Here is a 20,822-nt window from a genome sequence, read left to right as displayed (position 1 = left end):
CCGGTGGGTTGTCGTGTCCTTTGTCTTGATTCTTCACCACGTCGAGAGCACAGCGTCGGGCGAAAAAGGACAGAAAGAGTAACTATATTTTAAACTTCGCGTAAGCAAATGGCGTTAGATGAAATTGAATCTCCGCTTAATGCGACCGCTCACGATGGCGGGAAAAAAAAAACAATCTGAGGGACCTCGACGCGTGAAGGCCCATGGGTATAGTGGATGTCACACTAGGGATAGCATTACTGGCACACCCTGTCGACATCCCTTTTCGAAACTCGAAAACAATTAATACTCTGTAGCTTCCACTAGATATTGGTCTATGCATAGCATTTGAGCTAAGCAGATTCCACAAGCCCCAGAAAAACAATTACAAGAATGCCCAGACATAAGACCCTAGCTGTACCAAGTCGCTTGGAGAAAACTCGCTAGGGGAAGCAATACCCATGAGACACTGGGAGGTGCTATGGAAGAACATCCCAAAATTGATCAGGTCACTTCAACTGCATGAGGCATGGTACAAAATGATGCTCCAGTGGCATTACACCCCCAGTAAACTGTGCAAGATGTTCGATCCACATCCGAGGAATGCTGGAGGGGATGCAGGGGAGTGGGGGATTGGACTGTCCCAAGATAAGAGATTCTGGGAGGAGATGAACAGTCTTCGGTCCCGGAAGCCCCACCCCTGACACTTGCAGAGACCTTGATGGGGCCCTGAACCCAGAGCTGACCAACATCTCAAAATCGCAGAAAAGGGCTCTTACATCAGCGTTACTAGCCACATGGATGGTAATAGCCAAAGACTGGAAACAGAGCTCCGCCCCGTCCATGATCAGCTATCGTAAGCTCTGGGACATAGTGGCAATGGAATAGTTGACATACAGGGACAGATTCCAAAAGGAACGGAGAGAGATGCTAACATTTATTTAAAGCAACTTTGTGCCTCAATGGTACCCCCAAAACATATGGGTGTTGGACATGAGCTGATATATATGGACATTGGAGAAAAGTGCCAAGACATGGAGTGCGCAGCGGATTCTCAGGGGTGTGGGCGGTGCAAGGGGTGAGAGTTTTGTTGTTGAGAAAGGTTTACTAAATGCTAATAAAAAGAATTTAAAAAAAAAAAAGAAAATAAGTTTGTGATGCAGCCAATTCATGGCAATAAATGTGCAAGTTGCCATGCTGACCAAATATTTTACTTCACAACACTCTTTCTCTTCTCTGTATCAACATTTTCACCAAGAGATGGCAATAAAGCACCACAAAACGTGCATAAACCAAAGAGGTTAGCTGAGCTACCTCAAACACAATAGGCTAGAAGGTTCTATGGGTACTAAAGCAGCAACATGGCCACTTAACCTTTGTTCTAGTAACAACCACGTACATACAACCCACACTTTGGTATTATGTAGGAGGTACTTCAGTGGAACCAGTTTTGTGTGCTTCATTGCTTCTTTTTTATTCATGTTATTTCATTTGTAGAGCAGATCTACACAAAGGACTGCATAAATATTTATAAACCACACAATAAAAAGGTCATACAATTTTAACAATTAGTTAATGTTTACATGATTTCAATATCCTGTGCGAACAAAGCAAATAAAACTTAATTAAGGTGTAAATTACTCTTGAATTGACAAGGACTTCTTAAATGTATTGCATGATTTTCCACATCTGTAAACATTAGGATGGGGGCACCGACAGAAGAGTGATTAGAATTCAAGGTTATTCTGGCCCATTGGCTTCCCTGATCCCTGATCATTTCACTGAAGATCTCAGATTATCCAACCACTCTTTGGAGTGACTAGAACTGATCTGCTTTACACGAACCTCTCATTAGGATGGGGAGGAAGGGAAACAGCAAGAGGTAAGAACTAAATGTAGTAAAACTACTACCAGGGATTTCCGAATCTGTGATCATATCCTAATTGCTTGTAAAACGTTATCCCTTTTTAGTAAAGGTTGTTAAATAGTTTTAAACTATCAGGTTTGAGAACCTTCTAGCCAAGTTTAACTTCAAGGAGATTAGGGCCTCAAAACAACATCTTTCAAAGTTTGTTTCACACTTCATATGTAACAATCTAGGCGTGTCAGCTACCGTGCCAAAAGCATGTGGTCCGGTGCTGTCCCTCCAGCTCCATGCGTCACTAATCACTTTACCATCAAAAGAGAGTAACAGAGTATTGAAAAAAGCATTTTGGCCTTGCCTTTGGCCTACAAATATACTATATAATGAAAGCATGACCCAGCAAGGAACTCCACCTAGAAGTATGGTGTGACTGCTCTTTGCTCCCGTCAGTCCAACTACCATCCCCATGTCACTAGCATGGCCATCGACGACGACTCCCAGTTTTGAATCACATGAGGCAACCAATGGGCCCTTGCACACTGTCTCCAAAGAGGAGGTGTGCAAAACTGCCAGAGGATCTAGAGCCAGTGCTGCCACTGCTTTCTGCTCAAGTCTTTGTTCCAACCACTGCAAATCTAGGGCTGGTCCATCACCTGCAGTAAATCAGATTAGCTCCTTCTGTTCAAGCCCAGATGTTTCTGACCCTATGGGCACCCTCGGTATAAACATCTGTCAAGTTAAGCATGTCCCAAAATGATATTGCACACCAGAAAACCCCATCAGCTGCTTCCATCCCTCATCCAACCCACTTTTGACTTTCCTGTGCACCACAACCACTACAATCAGGTGAGCCATGATTGAAATTCTTGCCCGCAAGAACATCAGTGCAACAAAACCATTAGATTAGTGTAAAGAAGGAAGCCACGTATATGGGTATCCAGGTCAGGCCATTATCGCCATGATCGGGGCAGACTGGAAAAGTGAAGAGACCGATATAAGAAATACTTGCATACCAAACAAATGCTATGCTTACAGTGCAAGGTACTTTCAGAACCCAAGGTGCTGACTAACCAGTGTTCAAATTCACAGCTCAGGAGAAGTGGGTTCAGAAATCTGGAAAAGTTCAAATATATGATAGATATAAAGGGAAACAACTGTGCTACAAAAGTGGTTTCTATGGTACCCTGTACAGTAAAAAAATGTTCCACAAAATGTATTCAATGTGTCTTTCTTGCAGAACTATCAAGACCCTAAAGGTGCAGGCCCCAGAGAGGTGATGTGGGAATAGTGTGCATATGGTGGAGTTATCAATTACATTCTAGATATCATTTGTCACAATTCTGCTAGAATAAGAGAGAAGGGATTAGCCCAGCCACCGAAAATTCGATTCAGAACACTAAAATAACCTGTGAAACGAGGCACATATTTTGACCCAGAACAGCCAAGTCTTAGGCTGGTGAAAGAGGTTTAGAACAGACGTACATTAATGATGGCAACAGGCACCCCTTCCAAATGAGTTAATCGCCAGCACCTTTCTACCAAGTTGCCCACATTTTTGTAAGGATATTAAAAAATACCACCATCAGACACTTGATAGCAACCAGTTTCTTCTTCCTTTTCAGTCACTGGCATTGGGCTTTCTAAGCAGCACTGCGCAACCCCATTCTAACTTGCATGATTGAGTCACATTCTACAGGGCTTCAAAAATAACCCATCCTTTGACTGTCCTACACTATCCTTCCCAACTTCTAATATAATTTCCTCTACTTAATAAATATATCTTTTGCCACGGGTATGGGCACATATGTGGTTGTTACTCCATTATTCAAGGGGCTCAGGGGGCTAAATCCTTCAATGGTGGATAATTACAGGACGATTTTGCAAGGTCATTTGCGAGTCATATTGTAGAGAAGATGGACATGAACCAGTTCAACAGTATAAGCCAATTCAATAAAATGATTTGTTGCAAAATCATAAATCTGACCCTGGTGGAGGTTGGAGACAGCCATCATGTAAGTGTGGGAGCAGCTCTTGCAGCTGAGGGATCATCGCAATCCAGATTCTTTGGACTGGTCAACTGCATTTCAAACCTTAGATGAACCCTGCTTGTCAGGAAGAGTCCCTGCTTGGAATCATCGGCCCGGCTATTCCCAGAGTTTGGTCCTTCTCAAAAGGAGTTCAGTAGGCAAAGCTTGGAGACTACAGTTCAGAGGTAGATGAGGAGACTGTTTCAGGCACCGATCATCAGGTTATTTCTCATCACCTACTGCTGGACTAGTCCAGATTGGATGTAATTTGGTTGAATTATTTAAATCCTCTTTTAAACCTCAGGTCAATCAATTCAGCTGTAAAGAACACTCACCATCAGCTCTGCCTCATAACCAAGATGTATCCCCTGCTGGATGCCACACATACGCTGATCTAGGCTCTGATCCACTCCCAAATCGAATATTAAAATAGGGTCTACCTGGGCATTTCGACAGCTCTATAAAACACAATGTATTCCTGTTCCTACACCCGCAAAGGCCATTGTATTAATTACTTTTTACATGCTCCTTTGTACCATCATTTTATATAGCGCACCAACGCCTTTGGCTAAAATTGCGCAAAGGTTTTAATACACTTAAGGCAGTAAGAATACTTTTACCTTGGTTTTAAAAAGATATTGTTTTAGGAATTCCAAATGCATCCACACATTCCCTACTCCGCGATAGGCTGGCAGGTGAGAGTGAACGGCTACAGGTCAATCCCTGCATAACCTTAGAATAACCATATCATTTCCAAATATGCCAACACTACGCTCATACAAAAGGAACAAGAGAGACCATAGAGGCCATTGATAAAGATTGAAACGGCAGAAAAATAATAGCATAACATCATTAAAGACATCTTCCATTGGACCCCTTGCTGATAAGGGCACATCCACAGTAACGTGAGAGATCACAATCAGATTGACACTCTGGTAGTGAAGTGCTTCCTAGCCAAATACAAATGCGACTGACAAATGCAACAACTCGATGCTGTGGACACTGTCGCCAGCCACGGATAAACTCCGGTCATAAAGCCGCAAAATCCAGCGGCAGCTAGAATAAGAAGGGTCCCGCTTCTTCACATAAGCCTTGAGGTATTTTTCAAGAGCCTATTCAAATAAGTTTCCACAAACGTCTGGCTAAAGACCTGACAAATGTACGTATTGTAGCGGTCTGCTGACAGTACTCCGAGCAGATTTTCAGGACTGCAGCTCATAACACAGATGAACAGACTCAGGCTTTATGCAGTTACTGATGCTTATTACAGCTGATGTGAAATACTTAAGCATTAAGTGCCGAGCAAAGAGGGACGGGGGGGGGGGGGGGGGGGGGGCGAGAGCAAATACCACTTTAGGTAAGGCCCCGGGACGCACAGTTAGAGGCCAGAGTGAAGCGAGGGCCTTAACGAAGGCACCGGGGCATTACCTGAAGTGGTTATGCTCCCCCTGCTTGGGGCTTATTGCTTCTAGTACCCCAGATCGTAAGACCAGGGGTACTAAAAAGAAAATGTTTTTCTGTTCCGAAAACGCTCCAGCTCGGAGCGGAAGAATTACTGTCTGGTAACACACACATTCAGAGCCTCCCCATTGGCTGTAAGGCAACCACAGCCCCCACACCAAGTACTAATTTGCAGGAATTATATAAGCTTGTCCGAGGTTCAGTGAAGATCCAGTATGAAAAATGTAATAAGACTTTCAACTCCTCCAACAAAAATTGCCTGCGGTCTTTCAAGAGACATTTTTAAGGCTGCCTTGGACAGTCACCAAGCATCCCTCCTCCTCACCCCGAAGGGCTCCCCTTCAAGAAGAGACCAGGTCCCATAAATTATGCAAGGGATCCAACAATCTGCCCAAAATTGGTGTAACAGTCCTCCAACGTGTTGCCCAGCACCCTTTCCTCCATTATTGGATGGTCTATCCTGGTCCATAGTGAGCAGATGAAGAAGACCCATAAAGCATGCTACAAAACACAGACCATAAAGTCTCAAGACCCCCACAGCAGCTAATGCAGTATGGCTAGTGAAGGCCAAAGTGCATTTTTTTCAGCAAAGGTCTTCGGATGATTTCTCTTCAAAACAGGAGTTTCTCTATAGCCCCACTGAGCACTGCCTGAGCCGATACTAGCATATCTCTCAAGGGGTAACCGGCCGCTTCATATTATGTTGGAGATTTCAAATAAATAGATAAATCAAAGATTGTTGCCACGACAAGTAAGCCTTAAACCATGAAACACTACGTGAAAACAGTATAAGCAGAATATCTCAGTATCCATATAATAGCACGTTTAGAAGTGCTCATGGCCAACTACAAGACTTCAGCAACCAAAATAAAAACACAACCAGGTAAAAACCTTATATGTTGCCAATTATGACAAAGTAGGAGACAAAGCCAACAGATACGATCAGAGGCTGAGAGCTCCCATGCACTTCTTTTAGGTGCTTCGGGCAACTATTCCAGCATAATAAAGAAAAAGAGCTGTGCATAAGATGCAAAAGTTGTCTCAATACAAGACTCCTGAAGAAACAAGCAAGGGCTCTCCCTCAGACTACCATACCTTTTTAATCACCGATTTGGTCTCCCGCCATCTATGTCTGGATTTACAGAGAGGTGGCAAACACCACATCAGTAGTTTCCTAAAACAAAATGACATGGCATAAAAGAGTATTAAAAATAAACCTTTTCCCTAGGCATTTAAATGAGACATGGGAGAAGCCCAAAAGAAATTTGAAAAGCGACTTCTTACATCAGCGAAAAAGAAACATTTCTAAGAGAACCGATAAGGAAGTATGATGCCTAGAAACCAAACAAAGACAAAATGTATAGTTAGTTCTGAAATGATCGTTTAGGGCAAGGTTCTGCACCCTTTGACTCTCCAGATGTCTTGATCTCCAACTCCCTGCAGCACCAGCCGGTATAGGGAATGAGAGATCATGGGACTTGTACTGCCAAAAATTTGGAGCGTATCAGAGCTACTATTGGAGCATGTGAAGGTTATTTAAGATGACATCAACCTAAGATGGCTAGTATGAACCCGGTTTAATAAAGCTCACTATTTAGCATCACTTCTATTAAAGCATAAGCACATTATTTAATGACGGCTTCAGGATTCTGCATTGTTAGTGACTTTAGGACAATATGTCGACATGTTAACATGGTACATAACTTATTTATGGTACTGTTGCTACTTTAAATAGTGCCTTCCATGTAAAAAATAGATTCTGTTCAGGCGTTCAAAACTTAGAAAAAGGCTTTAGAACTTCAACATTTTAAAAATAAGTATTCCAATAGGAACGGATACCCTGTGAGGCAAGATGCACAGCAAATGTCCTTATGGATTCTTTGCTTGCTGATCTGGAGAGCAGGACACTCGGTGGCATGGTGCCCTGGTAGTAGTTTCTCTTTGGGAAGGCACGTAGGGGGTGTGCATGGAGGTTTCCCCATCAAGTTACAAGCCGTTTATAATATTCAAATAATAAAAATAAATGAAGTTTTCAGAAACAAAAAAAAGTAAGATCAACAGTAAAGCCGACATCACCATTATTAGAATTTGAAGGCTTGGCAGCCCCAGGAAAAGTGTTGGAATTTCATTTTAGAAGGCATATTCCCTGGGGCAAGGGGGGGGCAACACATCACAAAATAACTTAGATTATACTCAAATAGTGCAAATATAGACATACATTCTTTGGATCAAAGATTTACACTCTATGCTCGAACATAAAATCTCTGCCACGTACCAAAATAGAATATTAACAAACTATACTTTTTCCCCCTAGTAACAATATTTTTCTAATGGCAGTTAAACATATTTCGCTAGTCATCAGGACAGTTTATGGAGCAGAAGTATTCTGTAACAGCAATAATCTTCGCTTACATTTATAAGGTATTACATGTAAATAATTAACTTCTGAAAGAACCTTGAATGTTGGTATGGTTGAGGTTTACCATATACATTACAGGGATTACGAACTATAATCACCAAAATGTATTACAACACATGATTGCGAGTTGGTATCAGCGAAGAATCGTATACAAATCCCTCAAAACATAACATACTATAATGAGGACTGTATGGCAATGAAGCAGGTCTGTTTCAGGAACTTCGCACATGATCCCTTCTCAACCCCCCCCAAAAACAAGACTTGGATGAAAACGGCAGTAGTTGTTGCTCAGAAAACACGAATCCTCTGTTATCTCACGTCGCCGGCTGCAGGTGTGCGTTTACTCGTTGTGGCCTGGACCAGATTCCCACTAGTGCTGTTCGTGGTATTCATTGATGAGCCGTTTAATACAAAGTAATCAACTTTGTTCTCCAATTTCACAAGGCGCAGTAAAATGTCATCTAGAAGGACTGCAATTGTTCTTTTCAAGTCAGCTGAAACGGGGTGGAGGGGGGAAAAAAAGCAGCATTAACTACTCAAAAGGCACATTCGTTTTCCTCAATACCACACATTCAGAAACTAAGACACAAAGGGACAGCAGTCAATTGACCAATCACTCTTAAAAAAACAACGATGTTTTATTGCAAATGCTGCATAAAATTCAGTCTAACAAATCAAACGGTTTTTTCACCTTGTGGTGGGCCCTTTTTAGGATAAAAAAAAAAATGTCCGTGGTTGGTACCTCAAACATAAACAGCATCAGGTGTGCACCCAGTGCTCATTAAATAGAGCCCTAGCAGAAACCACTGCCTTTCAAAATTGGCTAAAAAAAAAGGAATACAAACTGCATTTACCCAAATGTACCTTTCTGAAACAAAAAGCAAAACTCGTTTTGAAAACAGTAAAAAAAAGGGGGTATAAAGCACTTCACATAGCAAGGGCTTACAGGTAGCCTCCCAACAGGAACCACCAACAGCGCACCCGAAATGTTTTGTGTGAATGTAAACCGAGCTTTAGAATCTGGCTAGAAATGTAAACAATCGTGTCAGCAGGAAACGAGGATGGTGAGGGAGGGAATTAAGCGGTCGCACCCCAAATTAGATCGCACAGGGTGCTTGTCCCAGGAATACATCGTGAAGTTGTGTGTGAAAAGAAATGTGTGCAGAAAACTAAAAAAGGAGCCCTATTTAACACACAGACTTTTGTGAAAAACAAAATTAAGAGTACATTCAAGTAATTTTGAAGTAGTTTGAGTAATCACACAACACTAGGGTTAGCCCGACGTCCAACACCACCTTGGAAACGTTAATGTTGCCCACAAACTCTCCTACTCGACTGTACAGGTACTGTCGGAATGGGAAATGGAACCCCATGAAAACGGCTATGTAGGTCTTACTTCCATTTTCGACAACTCATTGAATGACAGCGATTCGCCGCATGAAAAAGGACTATTTTAATATTTCTCTCCCCCACACACCACTGCCATGCTAGATACTCCCCAGGTTGTTTGGCATGAAGCACATGCCCACCACGTCAGAACTCAGTGGACAGGCATAAAACTGTGCGATACGACCCTGGGCAGTACGTGCACTTCACCTGCCGCTCCTGGCCAGGACTTGTTCTGAATCCGGATAGCCATGCACATTTGATCGGTAAATTAATCCCCGGCGGTGGATGCACACAGGCTGGAATTAGCCCCTGAGAAGGCTGCCTCCCCCGTCGCGCATTGTACATGAGATCACAATAGTCATATTAGCTCGAAGGACAATGCAAACACGCCTCAGAAGCAGCGTTCTTTAGTCAGATTGTGTGATTAAGAGGCTGCTCGTTAATCACCAATTATTGGTATACTTGGAGACTTATGTGTTCATATCGCAGTTCAGTTTGAAGTCCAGCGTTTAAGATAATGAAATAACGTAATATGTGACTTGTCCTGCCATGTGACCGGCCTCACATCACAGGGGATTCGAGCTGGATGAGGGACACACGTGAGAAAGAGAGAAAGAGAGAAAGAGAGAAAAGAGAGAAAGAGAGAAAGAGAGAAAGAGAGAAAGAGAGAAAGAGAGAAAGAGAGAAAGAGAGAAAGAGAGAAAGAGAGAAAGAGAGAAAGAGAGAAAGAGAGAAAGAGAGAAAGAGAGAAAGAGAGAAAGAGAGAAAGAGAGAAAGAGAGAAAGAGAGAAAGAGAGAAAGAGAGAAAGAGAGAAAGAGAGAAAGAGAGAAAGAGAGAAAGAGAGAAAGAGAGAAAGAGAGAAAGAGAGAAAGAGAGAAAGAGAGAAAGAGAGAAAGAGAGAAGAGAGAAAGAGAAAGAGAAAGAGAAAGAGAAAGAGAGAGAGAGAGAGAGAGAGAGAGAGAGAGAGAGAGAGAAAGAAAGAGACTGAGCCTGGTGGGGCTGGATATAAACCCTACTTACTTTCACTGTATTCCGATTAACATTAAATTCCCTAGTCCATATCCTCACTACCTCCGCTTCGTATATTACATGTGGCAATGAGGATTTATGGGATACATTTCTCACCATGATCATATTTTTGATGCTTGTATCTGCTTCGATTCACATGCTGTGCATAAGCCGACATCTAGTGGAAGCTGCAGAGTATTACAGTTGTTTTTCAAAACTCGAAAATGGGCATCGAAATAAGGTGTGCCAGTAATAATATCCCTATATTGACATCCCCTGTACCCATGGTCCCTCAGATCGAATTTTTTCTGACATGAGGTAGCATGAGGCGTAGCGCGAGTACAGAGTATCCAAGCAGATAAGATCTGACTACAAGCATCCATGTGCTTTCTTTCAGAGGGGAGGAAGGGCGGGCGCATGTGGATCAAAGCAGATACAAGCATCAGAAATACGATTATGGTGAGTAATGTATCCCTTCCGAGGCTTGTGGAATCTACTTAGATCACATGCTGTGCATAGATTAGTGAGCAGTGTTAGAAGGAGGAGGAGGAGGTGAGAAGGGTCATGAGCGAACAAACGTCTTAGAACCGCTTGTCCCACTTGTGTGTCCGTCTTGGAATGAGTGTCAATGCAGTAGTGCTGAGTAAAGGTGTGAAAAGAGCGCCATGTAGCTGCTTTGCAAATAGTCTAATGGAACATTTGCAATGAAAGCCAGAGTGGCTCCAGTACCCCTTGTAGAGTGGGCCCTTGGCGTAAAAGGCAGTGTTTTGTCTGAAAGGAAATAGCACAGTTGGATACATCCGACTATCCACTTAGAGATGGCATTTTTAGAGACGCAATCTCCTTCTCTGCCTGGTGCTTTGGAAACAAACAGTTGATCTGTTTTCCTTAGCGGTCTGGTCTCGTCTATGTAGTAGAGGACCGCTCTCCTCACATCTAGTTTGTGGAGTTTCACCTCAGCAGAGCTTTTGGGTTCCTGGAAGAAAGCCAGTAGCTCAACAGAGTGGTTACCATAGAATTTGGAAATGAACTTATGTGAGTGTGTAAAATCAGTTTGTCCTTATGTAAAGAAAGGATCTTGCACTGACAGAGCTTGTATTTCACTGACCCTTATAGAAGTAATGGCTACTAAGAGGGCCGTTTTGTAAGTCAGGTGTTTGAGACTAGTATGGGCTCAAAGGTAGGTACCATGAAGTACCACATTAAGGTCAAACCTGTTGGTGGGTTAGAAATTGGAGAGTGGAGTCTCTTTACCCTTTCCATAAATGCTTTAACTGGCACCTTCCACCACAAAACCTTGTTATGGGAAGTGCTGTAGGCCGATAAAGCTGCCAGGTGTACTTTTAGTGAGTTAAACACTAACCCTGCATCTAATAGGTGGAGCATATAGGTGACCACATTAGAAGGAGTACAATCAACTGGGTTGATTTGCTTATTCTGGCACCAAATAACAAATCGTTTCCATTTATCATAGTAACAGTGCCTCGTGTTCGGTTTTCTTGACGCCCTCAAGATATCCATACATCTCTGAGGTAAATTGAGATGTCCGAACTCTAGGACTTCAGGAGCCATGCTGCCAAGTTCACCGAGTTGGGTTGAGGATGCACAGTTAGCCCCTCGTGCTGGGAGAGCGAGTTGGGTTGAGGATGCACAGTTAGCCCCTCGTGCTGGGAGAGTAGGTTGTACCGGCACAGGAGTTTGATGGGATCGCACACCGCTAGTTCGTGTAGGTGTGGATACCATGGTTGTCTCGCCCACATGGGAGCAACCAGGATGAGCCCCATCAGTTCCCTGTGGATCTTGTTCTCCACTTTCCTCATCAGAGGGGTTGGTGGAAAAGCGTAGGCAAATATCCCTGACCAATTCATCCAGAAGGCATTCCCCTTGGAGCCTGGCTGGGGGAACCTGGATGTGAAGTCTGGGCATTGCCTGTTTTCGCTTGTGGCGAATAGGGCTATAGTGGGGAAACCCCACTGAGAGAAGAGGTCTCCTATGACCTCTTCGTGTAGACGCCACTCGTGTTCCTCTGGGAGGGGAATCTCTGCTCAGAGTGTCTGCTAGCGAGTTGAGTTCCCCTGGAACATGTTGGGATGACAGGTAAATCTTCAGTTTGAGTGCCCATTTCTAAATTTTCTGGACACACTTGGACAGATTGTGAGAACGAGTGCCCCCTTGTTTAAGACAAACATTGCAGTCGTGCTGTCTGTTAGGATCTGCACTGACTGGTTGGATAGGAGGGGTTTGAATGCCCAAACCACTCTGAAGGCTGCTAGATGTTTCAGCAGATTGATGTGGTTCTGAGCCACTGTGTGAGACCAGAGACCCTGAGCTGTATGGTAAAGGTAGTGAGCTCCCCACCTTGCCAGGGACGCATCTGTTGTGACAACGGCCTGTATCTCTGGATCGTACAAGGGTTTCCCCTTCGTAAGATTCTCTGTTGCCCACCAGCGAAGACTCTGTACTAGGGTTGGTGAAACGACCACTAGATCGTCCCACTGACCACTTGCCTGAGACCACTGTTTCGCCAACCATTCCTGCATGGGGTCGCAGGCGCACTTGGGGATCCAGGTAAATGCAAGATGCCATCATGCCTAGCAAACGCATAGCTTTGCGCACCGTTATTTGGCGACCGGCCTGGTATTGAGGAATTTGCAGTAACAAATTCAAATTCTTTCTTCTGATGGAAAGGCTAACCCCTCTTGGGTATTTAGGATAGCTCCTAAGAACTCTTTTGAGGTGCTGGGCACCAGGCTCGACTTTTTCTCATTAATTGAGAAGCCCAATTGGAAAAGGAGGTCGATAGTTCTTTGGATGTTTACTCTGCAAATTCAGGGGGTGGGGGCTCCCATGTGATGAGCCAGTTGTCCAGGTAAAGGGTACACTGGGATTGCCTCCCTGCGTAAGTGCACTGCCACCACCGCCAGTACCTTGGTGAATGCACTTGGCGCCAAGGCTATTCCGAAGGGCAGCACCTTGAATTGGTAGTGCTGGTTGTGTATCTTGAAACGCAAGAATCTTCTGTGCGCTTGGAACATTGAAATATCAAAATAGGCATCTTTCATATCCAATGTTGCCACGTAATCCACTTTTTTTGTAGAGGGATTACCTCCTGTAGTGTAGCCATGCAGAATTTTTGTGGCTCGACATACTTGTTTGCAGGGCACAAATCTAATACTGGGCGCATTGTCAGATCTTTTTTTGGCACAAGGAAGTAGTTGAATAAATACCCCCGTTTACCTGGTTGACCGGGACAACTTATATGGCGTCCTTTGCTAGCAGAACGGCTATCTCCTCGAGGAGGATTTTCTGATGTTCCAGCGAGTGTACTTTCTGTCATGGAGGATGGTCGTGGAGGTGCCCTAGCAACTCTATGCAGTATCCTCCGGACACTCTGGACAGCACCCATCTGTCTGAAGTGATGCCCTCCCATGCGTGGGTGAAGGTGGAAATGCGCCTCCCTACTGGGGATGCATGGGAGGGGAACCTGGAGCAGAACATCACTGCTTGTTGGGTGGCGTACCACCTCTAGCGAGGCTGCCTCTACCCCTAGCGCGACCCCTGCATTGCCCTCTGGGGTAGCCCTGTGAGGATTGGGATTGATCGTTACTCCGTGAGGTTCCCTGATATTGGTAGTAGTTTGAACCCCTTTGGGAACTTTGGCACCAAAAGCAGGGAAAATTGTTGTTACCCCTCTGTCCCGAGGATTTATTGGTGAGTAGGACAAGAGATTTTAGGGTCTCGTACTCACCCTTTGCCATCTTTAAAGCTTCCTCCACCGCCTTGCCGAAAAGTACACTCGGCTCTATCAGGGTCACTTGGGTCTCGGGCTTGAACCCTGACGGCCTTAGCCAAGCGTGACGCTTTGTGACAGTGCCCTCTGCAATTAACCTCCCAGTATTGTCTGCTGCATCAAATTTTGTTTTCAGTATGCAGCCTGATGCAGATCTCCCATCTGCTGCCAGCCGAGCAAACTGGCTCTTTAAGGGTTCGGGTGCGGAGGACACCAAAGCAGACACTGCTTCCCACTGATGGAAATTGTAGCTTGCCAAAAGGGTGGCGCTATTGGCAATTCGAGCCCGATAGGCTGAAGTGGAGGAAACCTTTCTTCCAAGAGCATATATACGTTTACTCTCCTTATCAGTTATCAGTTATCAGGCGGTGCTTCCGAGGAAGCAAGCAGTGTACCTGCCCTTTTTCTGGTGGTCGTTACTGTAGAATCTGATAAAATGAGGAGCCTGGATTTAGAGAATCATTACTCTTTGTTACAGAACCATTACCCAATCATTACTCTTTGCTATGGAATCATTCCATTATTGCATCCTGTTTAAGCTATCCATTGTACACTGCTAAAGTAGACAATACCCACATATTAGACTGTCACTTTGTATGCATTAGCCATTTGCATTTAGAATGAGACACTGTCATATTTGAAATACCATGTAGAGCCATTTAGAATGACACAGTATATTTGTAGTTACACATTTAGAGATATGTATTATGTATGCATGTAGAGAGAACCGCATGTAGAATATGAAGTCTGCATACAGATAGTGCTTGCCATTGCGAGAGAAAGAGTAAGCACTATTGAAAGCACGAGGCCTATGAATCCATTCTGAACGGAGACACAGAAGTGGCACTGGGCTCTGTGCGAAGTGGTTATGAATTAGTGGAAAGATTGGAATGCAAACACAGATAACACGAACCTTGTCCGAGTGGAAGGCAAAGGAAGCCTTATCAGCATGGGCTGGTGTGCTTCGCTGAGACAGAAAAGGTGGGAGGCTGTGCCATATGGATAGAGGGAGAAGTGCTTTTTTGCATTATAGAAGAGATGGCCTGTTCTCTGGAGGAGAAAGAGATTTCGTGAAGCCAACAGTGGAGTGAATGGGTATGGATGGAGAAATGGATGCACTGCAGGCAGATAGAAGGCCACGACAAAGAAATGCTTTGAAATGTCACATTGACACAGAGCACAGAGTGAAAGTACACAGACATTGCCTGATATATATATATATATATATATATATATATATATATATATATATATATATATATAAATAAGAGAGAAAGAGAAAGAAAAAGAGAGAGAGAGAGAGAGAAAGAGAGAAAGAGAAAGAGAAAAAGAGAGAAAGAGAAAAAGAGAGAAAGAGAAAGAGAAAAAGAGAGAAAGAGAAAGAGAGAAAGAGAGAAAGAGAGAGAAAGAGAGAAAGAGAGAGAAAGAGAGAGAAGGAGAGAAAAGGAGAGAAAAGGAGAGAAAAGGAGAGAAAAGGAGAGAAAAGGAGAGAAAAGGAGAGAAAAGGAGAGAAAAGGAGAGAAAAGGAGAGAAAAGGAGAGAAAAGGAGAGAAAAGGAGAGAAAAGGAGAGAAAAGGAGAGAAAAGGAGAGAAAAGGAGAGAAGAGGAGAGAAGAGGAGAGAAGAGGAGAGAAAGAGGAGAGAAAGAGGAGAGAAAGAGGAGAGAAAGAGGAGAGAAAGAGAGAAAACTAATTGATTAGAACAGACACTCGCACAAAGAGCTTTGTGTTTGGGGAAGGGGAAATCAGACAGGGATTGTCTGAGAGAGTGTGTGTGAAGTATGGTGTGGATTGAGAGGAATGCTGACGCTTGCATGAGACTGCCATTAGAAACCTCTAAGGCTTATAGTTATTGCATGGTAAATTTGCCCCAGAAGCATAAAAAAAGGTGCGAAGTTGAGATTTGCATAGTTTTGGTAATACTTGCATCATGCCTTGCTGTGCATAAATAACTGTATTCTATTGTTATAATTGAATTGATTCTTGTGTTTTCTTTGTGTCTTGTGTCCATAGGAGTAAGATAGGTGTATGTTGCTAGGCGTAAGATAGGAGTAACACAGTGCACATAGGCCCCGAGATACGAAAGCAGAAGGGTTATAGTGGTCCACACCCCCCTAGGAGATTGTCTAAGACCAGTGCATAGTTGCCCAGGGGGGGCTAGACCATGATAGGATTGGTTTTAGGACTAACAATAAGACCAGGGAGTCAGGCTTTAATTGGCCCCAAATGTACAGGGGATCTGAGGGTGCAGCCCGGAACAGTTTCTCAACTCGCGGATTAACTGCACAGGTGAGATTTGGGGTCTGCAGCGAGGGATCAATCCTGCACTGGATGGATTTCAATAGAGGGATAGTCTGGGTAATGGCTTTCTTGTTCCCTAGGATTTCTTCAGCAAAATCCCTGGCTTCAACACCTTGAGTGTCTATACAAAAGTGGGCAGCTGCCTTAGCCAGTACCTCATTGAGGAGGGGTTGGTTGTCTAGACGAGTCATGCACCGGGGGAGCTTTAGAAACCGGGGAATCCATGTTGTAGGCGTCCTCCTCCTCTTCCTCCCCACAATAAGGGTCCCCAACCTAGTGATCAACACATTGAGGTTCTGTTTCCTCACAACATGAATCTGGGTCGTAAGGTTCCACCACAAAAGGGTCTGTGACCAAGCCCTGAAACTGTGCATCAGAGTGGAGTTTCTTAGCAGGGGGCAGAGAGGACTCCGGTGTTGTTGAAGTAACTACTAAAGTAGTTGCGGGGGGGGGGGGGGTTCTTTCTCGTAAAAGTTAGCCTTGAATGTCATTCTTTTCATGACCCTATCAATGTCTGCCGAGCTCCACTCTTTGGAGCTTGTAATAACCCCAGGATATAGTTTCTCATCAGTGCCTATATCTTCAACAGTGGCAGGAACAACTCTTTTCAGGTGTAGGACCTGAACCCTTAGCTTTGTCTGCCTCCTTTGGGGCCTTCTGTTTCTCTTTATGACCATGGGGACCTAAATAAGTTTTCTTGTGTTGTTTATCCCCTCCCCCATGGCTGGAGGAATGTTCTCCCGATTTTTTTTTTTATGGGTTTCGACACATCGCATTGAGTTTCGGATGCGGGAATGGGACAGGGGACGTGTAGTTTTGGAAGTGCGGCCAGACACGCTGCGTCTGGCCTCTTCAGAGTGCCGAGCAGTATCGTCTTCCGACAATCGGGCCTCGGGCACTGTTGATCGGGCGACGCCCTTATCAACTGAAGATGGTTGGTTTTTGTCATGAGGCGAGCGGGAACGCCCAGAGGACTCAGATTAATTTGACCAGTGTTATGGTGTCGTCGGCGCAAATCCCCTCAACACGCGTGTCGCGTCACGGCCAGGGCTGATGTGTTTAGTGGTGGTATGATGTGATGCGCTTTTGCCGCTAGGTGTTGACCCCACAACGTGGCTGCCGGCCAGTCCTTCGGGGTCGGGGCGTGCGCTCGGGTGTCCAAAGTCACCCCTCGGCCCGTGCCGTCTGATTCGGCGGCATTGCTGCCATCGCTGAATATCCCCTCTTCTTCCATGGTCTCCAGTTGCCTGGCGTAGTGGCCCCAGTGTTTAGTCGAGCAGTCTTTAAGGGTTTTCGGCTTGAAGAGCTTGCAAGCTCGACAGGTAGCCTCGGATGGTCCCGTGGGAGACACAGATTGCAAATATTGTGCCCATCTACTCAGGGGAACTTCATCTTACACTAGGGCAGAATTTGAATGGAGTACTGTCCATATGTACCCAAATGGCAGCAGGCAGGTATATGCAAGAAAGGGTTGGGAGGGAGAGCCTATATGACCACCCCCCACTCTCCCTACTGTATAGGGCCGAGGCCAGAGGCCTTCCAAGGCCCTGAGTCCACCGTGGCAGTTCTCAATGGCCCATTTCCTCGATCTTCAGCGTGCAGGGGAAGACAACGGGGGTGGGGTTGGGGGGGATATTAACCGTAATTGATAACTATAAATGGCTTTGCACCAAGGAACTCCGCAACATGCATCCAACAAGCATGGCGGACCAAAAATAATCTGAGGGACCTACATGCGTGTGGGATCATGGGTACAGGGGACGTCACAATAGGGATAGTATTACTGGCACACCCTATTTCATGCCCATTTTCGAGTTTTGAAAAACAACTGTAATACTCCGCAGCTCTCACTAGATGTCGGCCTATGCACAGCATATGATCTAAGCAGATTCCACAAGCCTCAGAAAAATATATATTTAATTGATAACCAAGCCCCGTCGAGTGCCCTCACCGCAATCCCACAGCTGGCGCGAAGACTCGCAACACGATTGGAGGTGAGTCAGCTGTGCTCCGACGGCACTTGACTCGCAGGCAGGACAGCCCCCTCACATCCAGCGCACAAGCAGGTTCCCGAAACTTCTCAGATTTAAAAAAAAAACTAATAATAATAAGAGCAGAAAGAAGCAACCAACCTATCACAGCACAGTGTTGGCAATAACAAGATCTCGCTGATGCCATTTTGAGGACAGGCAACCCTACGGACAATGTGCCATCCTCACATGTGCGCCGCCATTTCAAAGTTCAAATTTTCAAAAAAGTAAATTAAAAAAAAAAAAATAAAAAAGACACAACAGCCTAGTTTTAAACGCTAATAACTGCAAATATAGCTCAAACTTCATTTTAAAAGCACCTGTAACCACCGTACTGAACATTTTGATCATTTGTTTCGCCTAAGCATAAATTAGGAGATATCTGCTGCAACACAGACATTGTGGACAATTTAATTGTTTAGGCTCAACTGAGCAAGAGATGTTCGGGGACGAAGAGAATGAAGATGATGGTCTTACTGAATACAAGAGAACGGTTAAAAAGGATTAGTAAACATTATGAGAAAAAAACTCAGTACGATGTTAGCATGCTATACATTCTGGAAAAGAACACAAGAAGAAGGAAAGAGTGTGAAGCAATATATCACAAGTTTAAGGAAATTAGCCAGAACATGCAATTTCAACGAACGACCAGAATAAATTGATCCCTCGACCGTTAATCTAGAGTACAACAGCAGCAAGGTCAGAGAAAAATTGTGGTCAGAAGATGATCCCTCATTGGACACGGTTTTGAGAGTTGCAAAAGAAGTGGAGCACACAGAGTAATGTGTCAAAATTATTAGAAGATAGAATGAATGATATGAATATAAAGACAGAGGTCTCCACCACAACCAATAAACATGCCCAGAATGAAAGATACAATTTTGCCAGTCAATGATAATGTCAGGACGAGGGCAGCAGACAAAACACGAAGACCTGCATGGAGAGATGACAGGAGGGGCAGATAGTCTTTTCATGCACGGAGAAAGAGCAGTCCTAGGAGGAACAGCCCTGGCAGATGTTTCAGGTGTGAGTGTGAATCACTGGGCGGACAGTCCGGATTGTCCCGCTTTGAAAATTATCTTCCGCACATGCAAAGGAAAGGGTCATCTCTCAAGATGTTACAAGACCAAAAAAAAAAAACTAATTGGATCGGGAGCGACCACACCGATGAACAGGGCGAATACTGTATATCCATGGTAGTGTACCAAGATCCAAGATGAAGAAGAGATAGACAGCCCCAAAGCTTCAATATTCATAGACGACAAGTATCCATGATAATTGATTCAGTGCCAAATATACGCTGTCACCCCAAAGCGAATGGAGAAAATAAAAAAAATGAATTCCTCAATGAAGTTGATATTAACCCCAAGGCTTATGGAGGAGTAAGAATTGAATTGATTGGGTGGGTGGTTTTGGGGCAATCGGAGGTTCAAAGACAGAGGCTAGAGGGAAAATGTATGTAACGAGAAATGGGGAATACCCCATTATTAAGCTGGACACAAAGGAAACTCAAAGTAAAATTAGATCACAATGTGGAAGAATCAGTACTCTGTAGGAAGAGCCAACATTGGAGAGAAAATAAGGAATTACATTTTTAATGATGCAAAAGGTGCCTTTGTGGTTTTGTACACAAGATTAAAATGAAAAAGGATCACCAGCCTGTAGCGAAGAAACTGTGCTGTATTCCGCTGTCGATGAGACAAAGTAAGAAAAGTACAACATCAACAGACAAGAGATAGAATATCTGGGTAACATCATTTCATCTGAATGTATACGCCCCAAAAACAACTTGCTGATGCTATTGAAAACATGCCCAGATCAGTTTCTCGTGAGGAAGTACGAACATTCATAGGAACGGCAGAGTACTACTCAAAATGCATCTGTGATTTTGCGAGACACACAGCATCTTTGCGTGAGCTTACAAAAGGGAAGAGCATTTTCATGTGGAACGAAGTATGTGAACAAGAGTTTGAATCCATCAAAAGATCACTGGCGAGAGCTCCTGCAACATTTTAGGAGCAACAGGAATACTATAACAACAGATGTCAGCAAGGTAGGTCTGGGTGTAGTAGTTACACAAGAGGAGGATGGTAAAGAATTTCTCATAGCGTTTTCTTCTACGTTACTGAAAGGGGCAGAGAACTCTTATGCCACCATCGAAAAGGAGGCTTTGGCTATCAAATGGGCCGTAGACAAGTTCAAGAATTTTATCTGGGGCATGAATTTCGCCCGGATCACAAACCCTTGGTCAAAATAATTATGTTAAAAGGTTTAGACAGAGTTTCAGGTCACATCAGAAGATGTGCGCCCCAACTGCAAGAATATAATTGCACAGTGAAATATCTTCCCGCTATAAAACATTGCGCGGCTGACTTAAATGTAAATGAACTAAATGATGAAGATAGACTTAAAAGTGGTTTTGGCCATAGCATCTGTACCCGTACCACAAAGAGAATGGGAGGAAGCCACGAAACAGGACATTAGTCTGAGCAGACTAAGACAAGAATTGGAAGATCATAATCCTCGAAGGAAGAGTTGATTTGAAGAACTGTGTT

The 20,822-nt window shown here is 44.1% G+C and overlaps 1 protein-coding gene across 1 annotated transcript in view; it reads right to left on the bottom strand.

Annotated features, from left to right (window-relative positions):
* Positions 1–1,493: 1,493 nt before the first annotated feature.
* Positions 1,494–20,822, bottom strand: part of CCDC126 (coiled-coil domain containing 126) — an 80,521-nt gene continuing 61,192 nt past the window's right edge. Inside the window, exon 3 of the mRNA XM_069648322.1 lies at positions 1,494–8,244. Within this exon, the coding sequence (XP_069504423.1) occupies positions 8,060–8,244 (185 nt within the window). The 3' untranslated portion in view covers positions 1,494–8,059. The remainder of the gene's footprint in view (positions 8,245–20,822) is intronic.

This window comes from Ambystoma mexicanum, chromosome 2q (assembly GCF_040938575.1).
Source record: "Ambystoma mexicanum isolate Mex_15411 chromosome 2q, UKY_AmexF1_1, whole genome shotgun sequence".
NCBI lineage: Eukaryota > Metazoa > Chordata > Amphibia > Caudata > Ambystomatidae > Ambystoma > Ambystoma mexicanum.
This window is presented reverse-complemented; position numbering and strand designations above follow the sequence as displayed.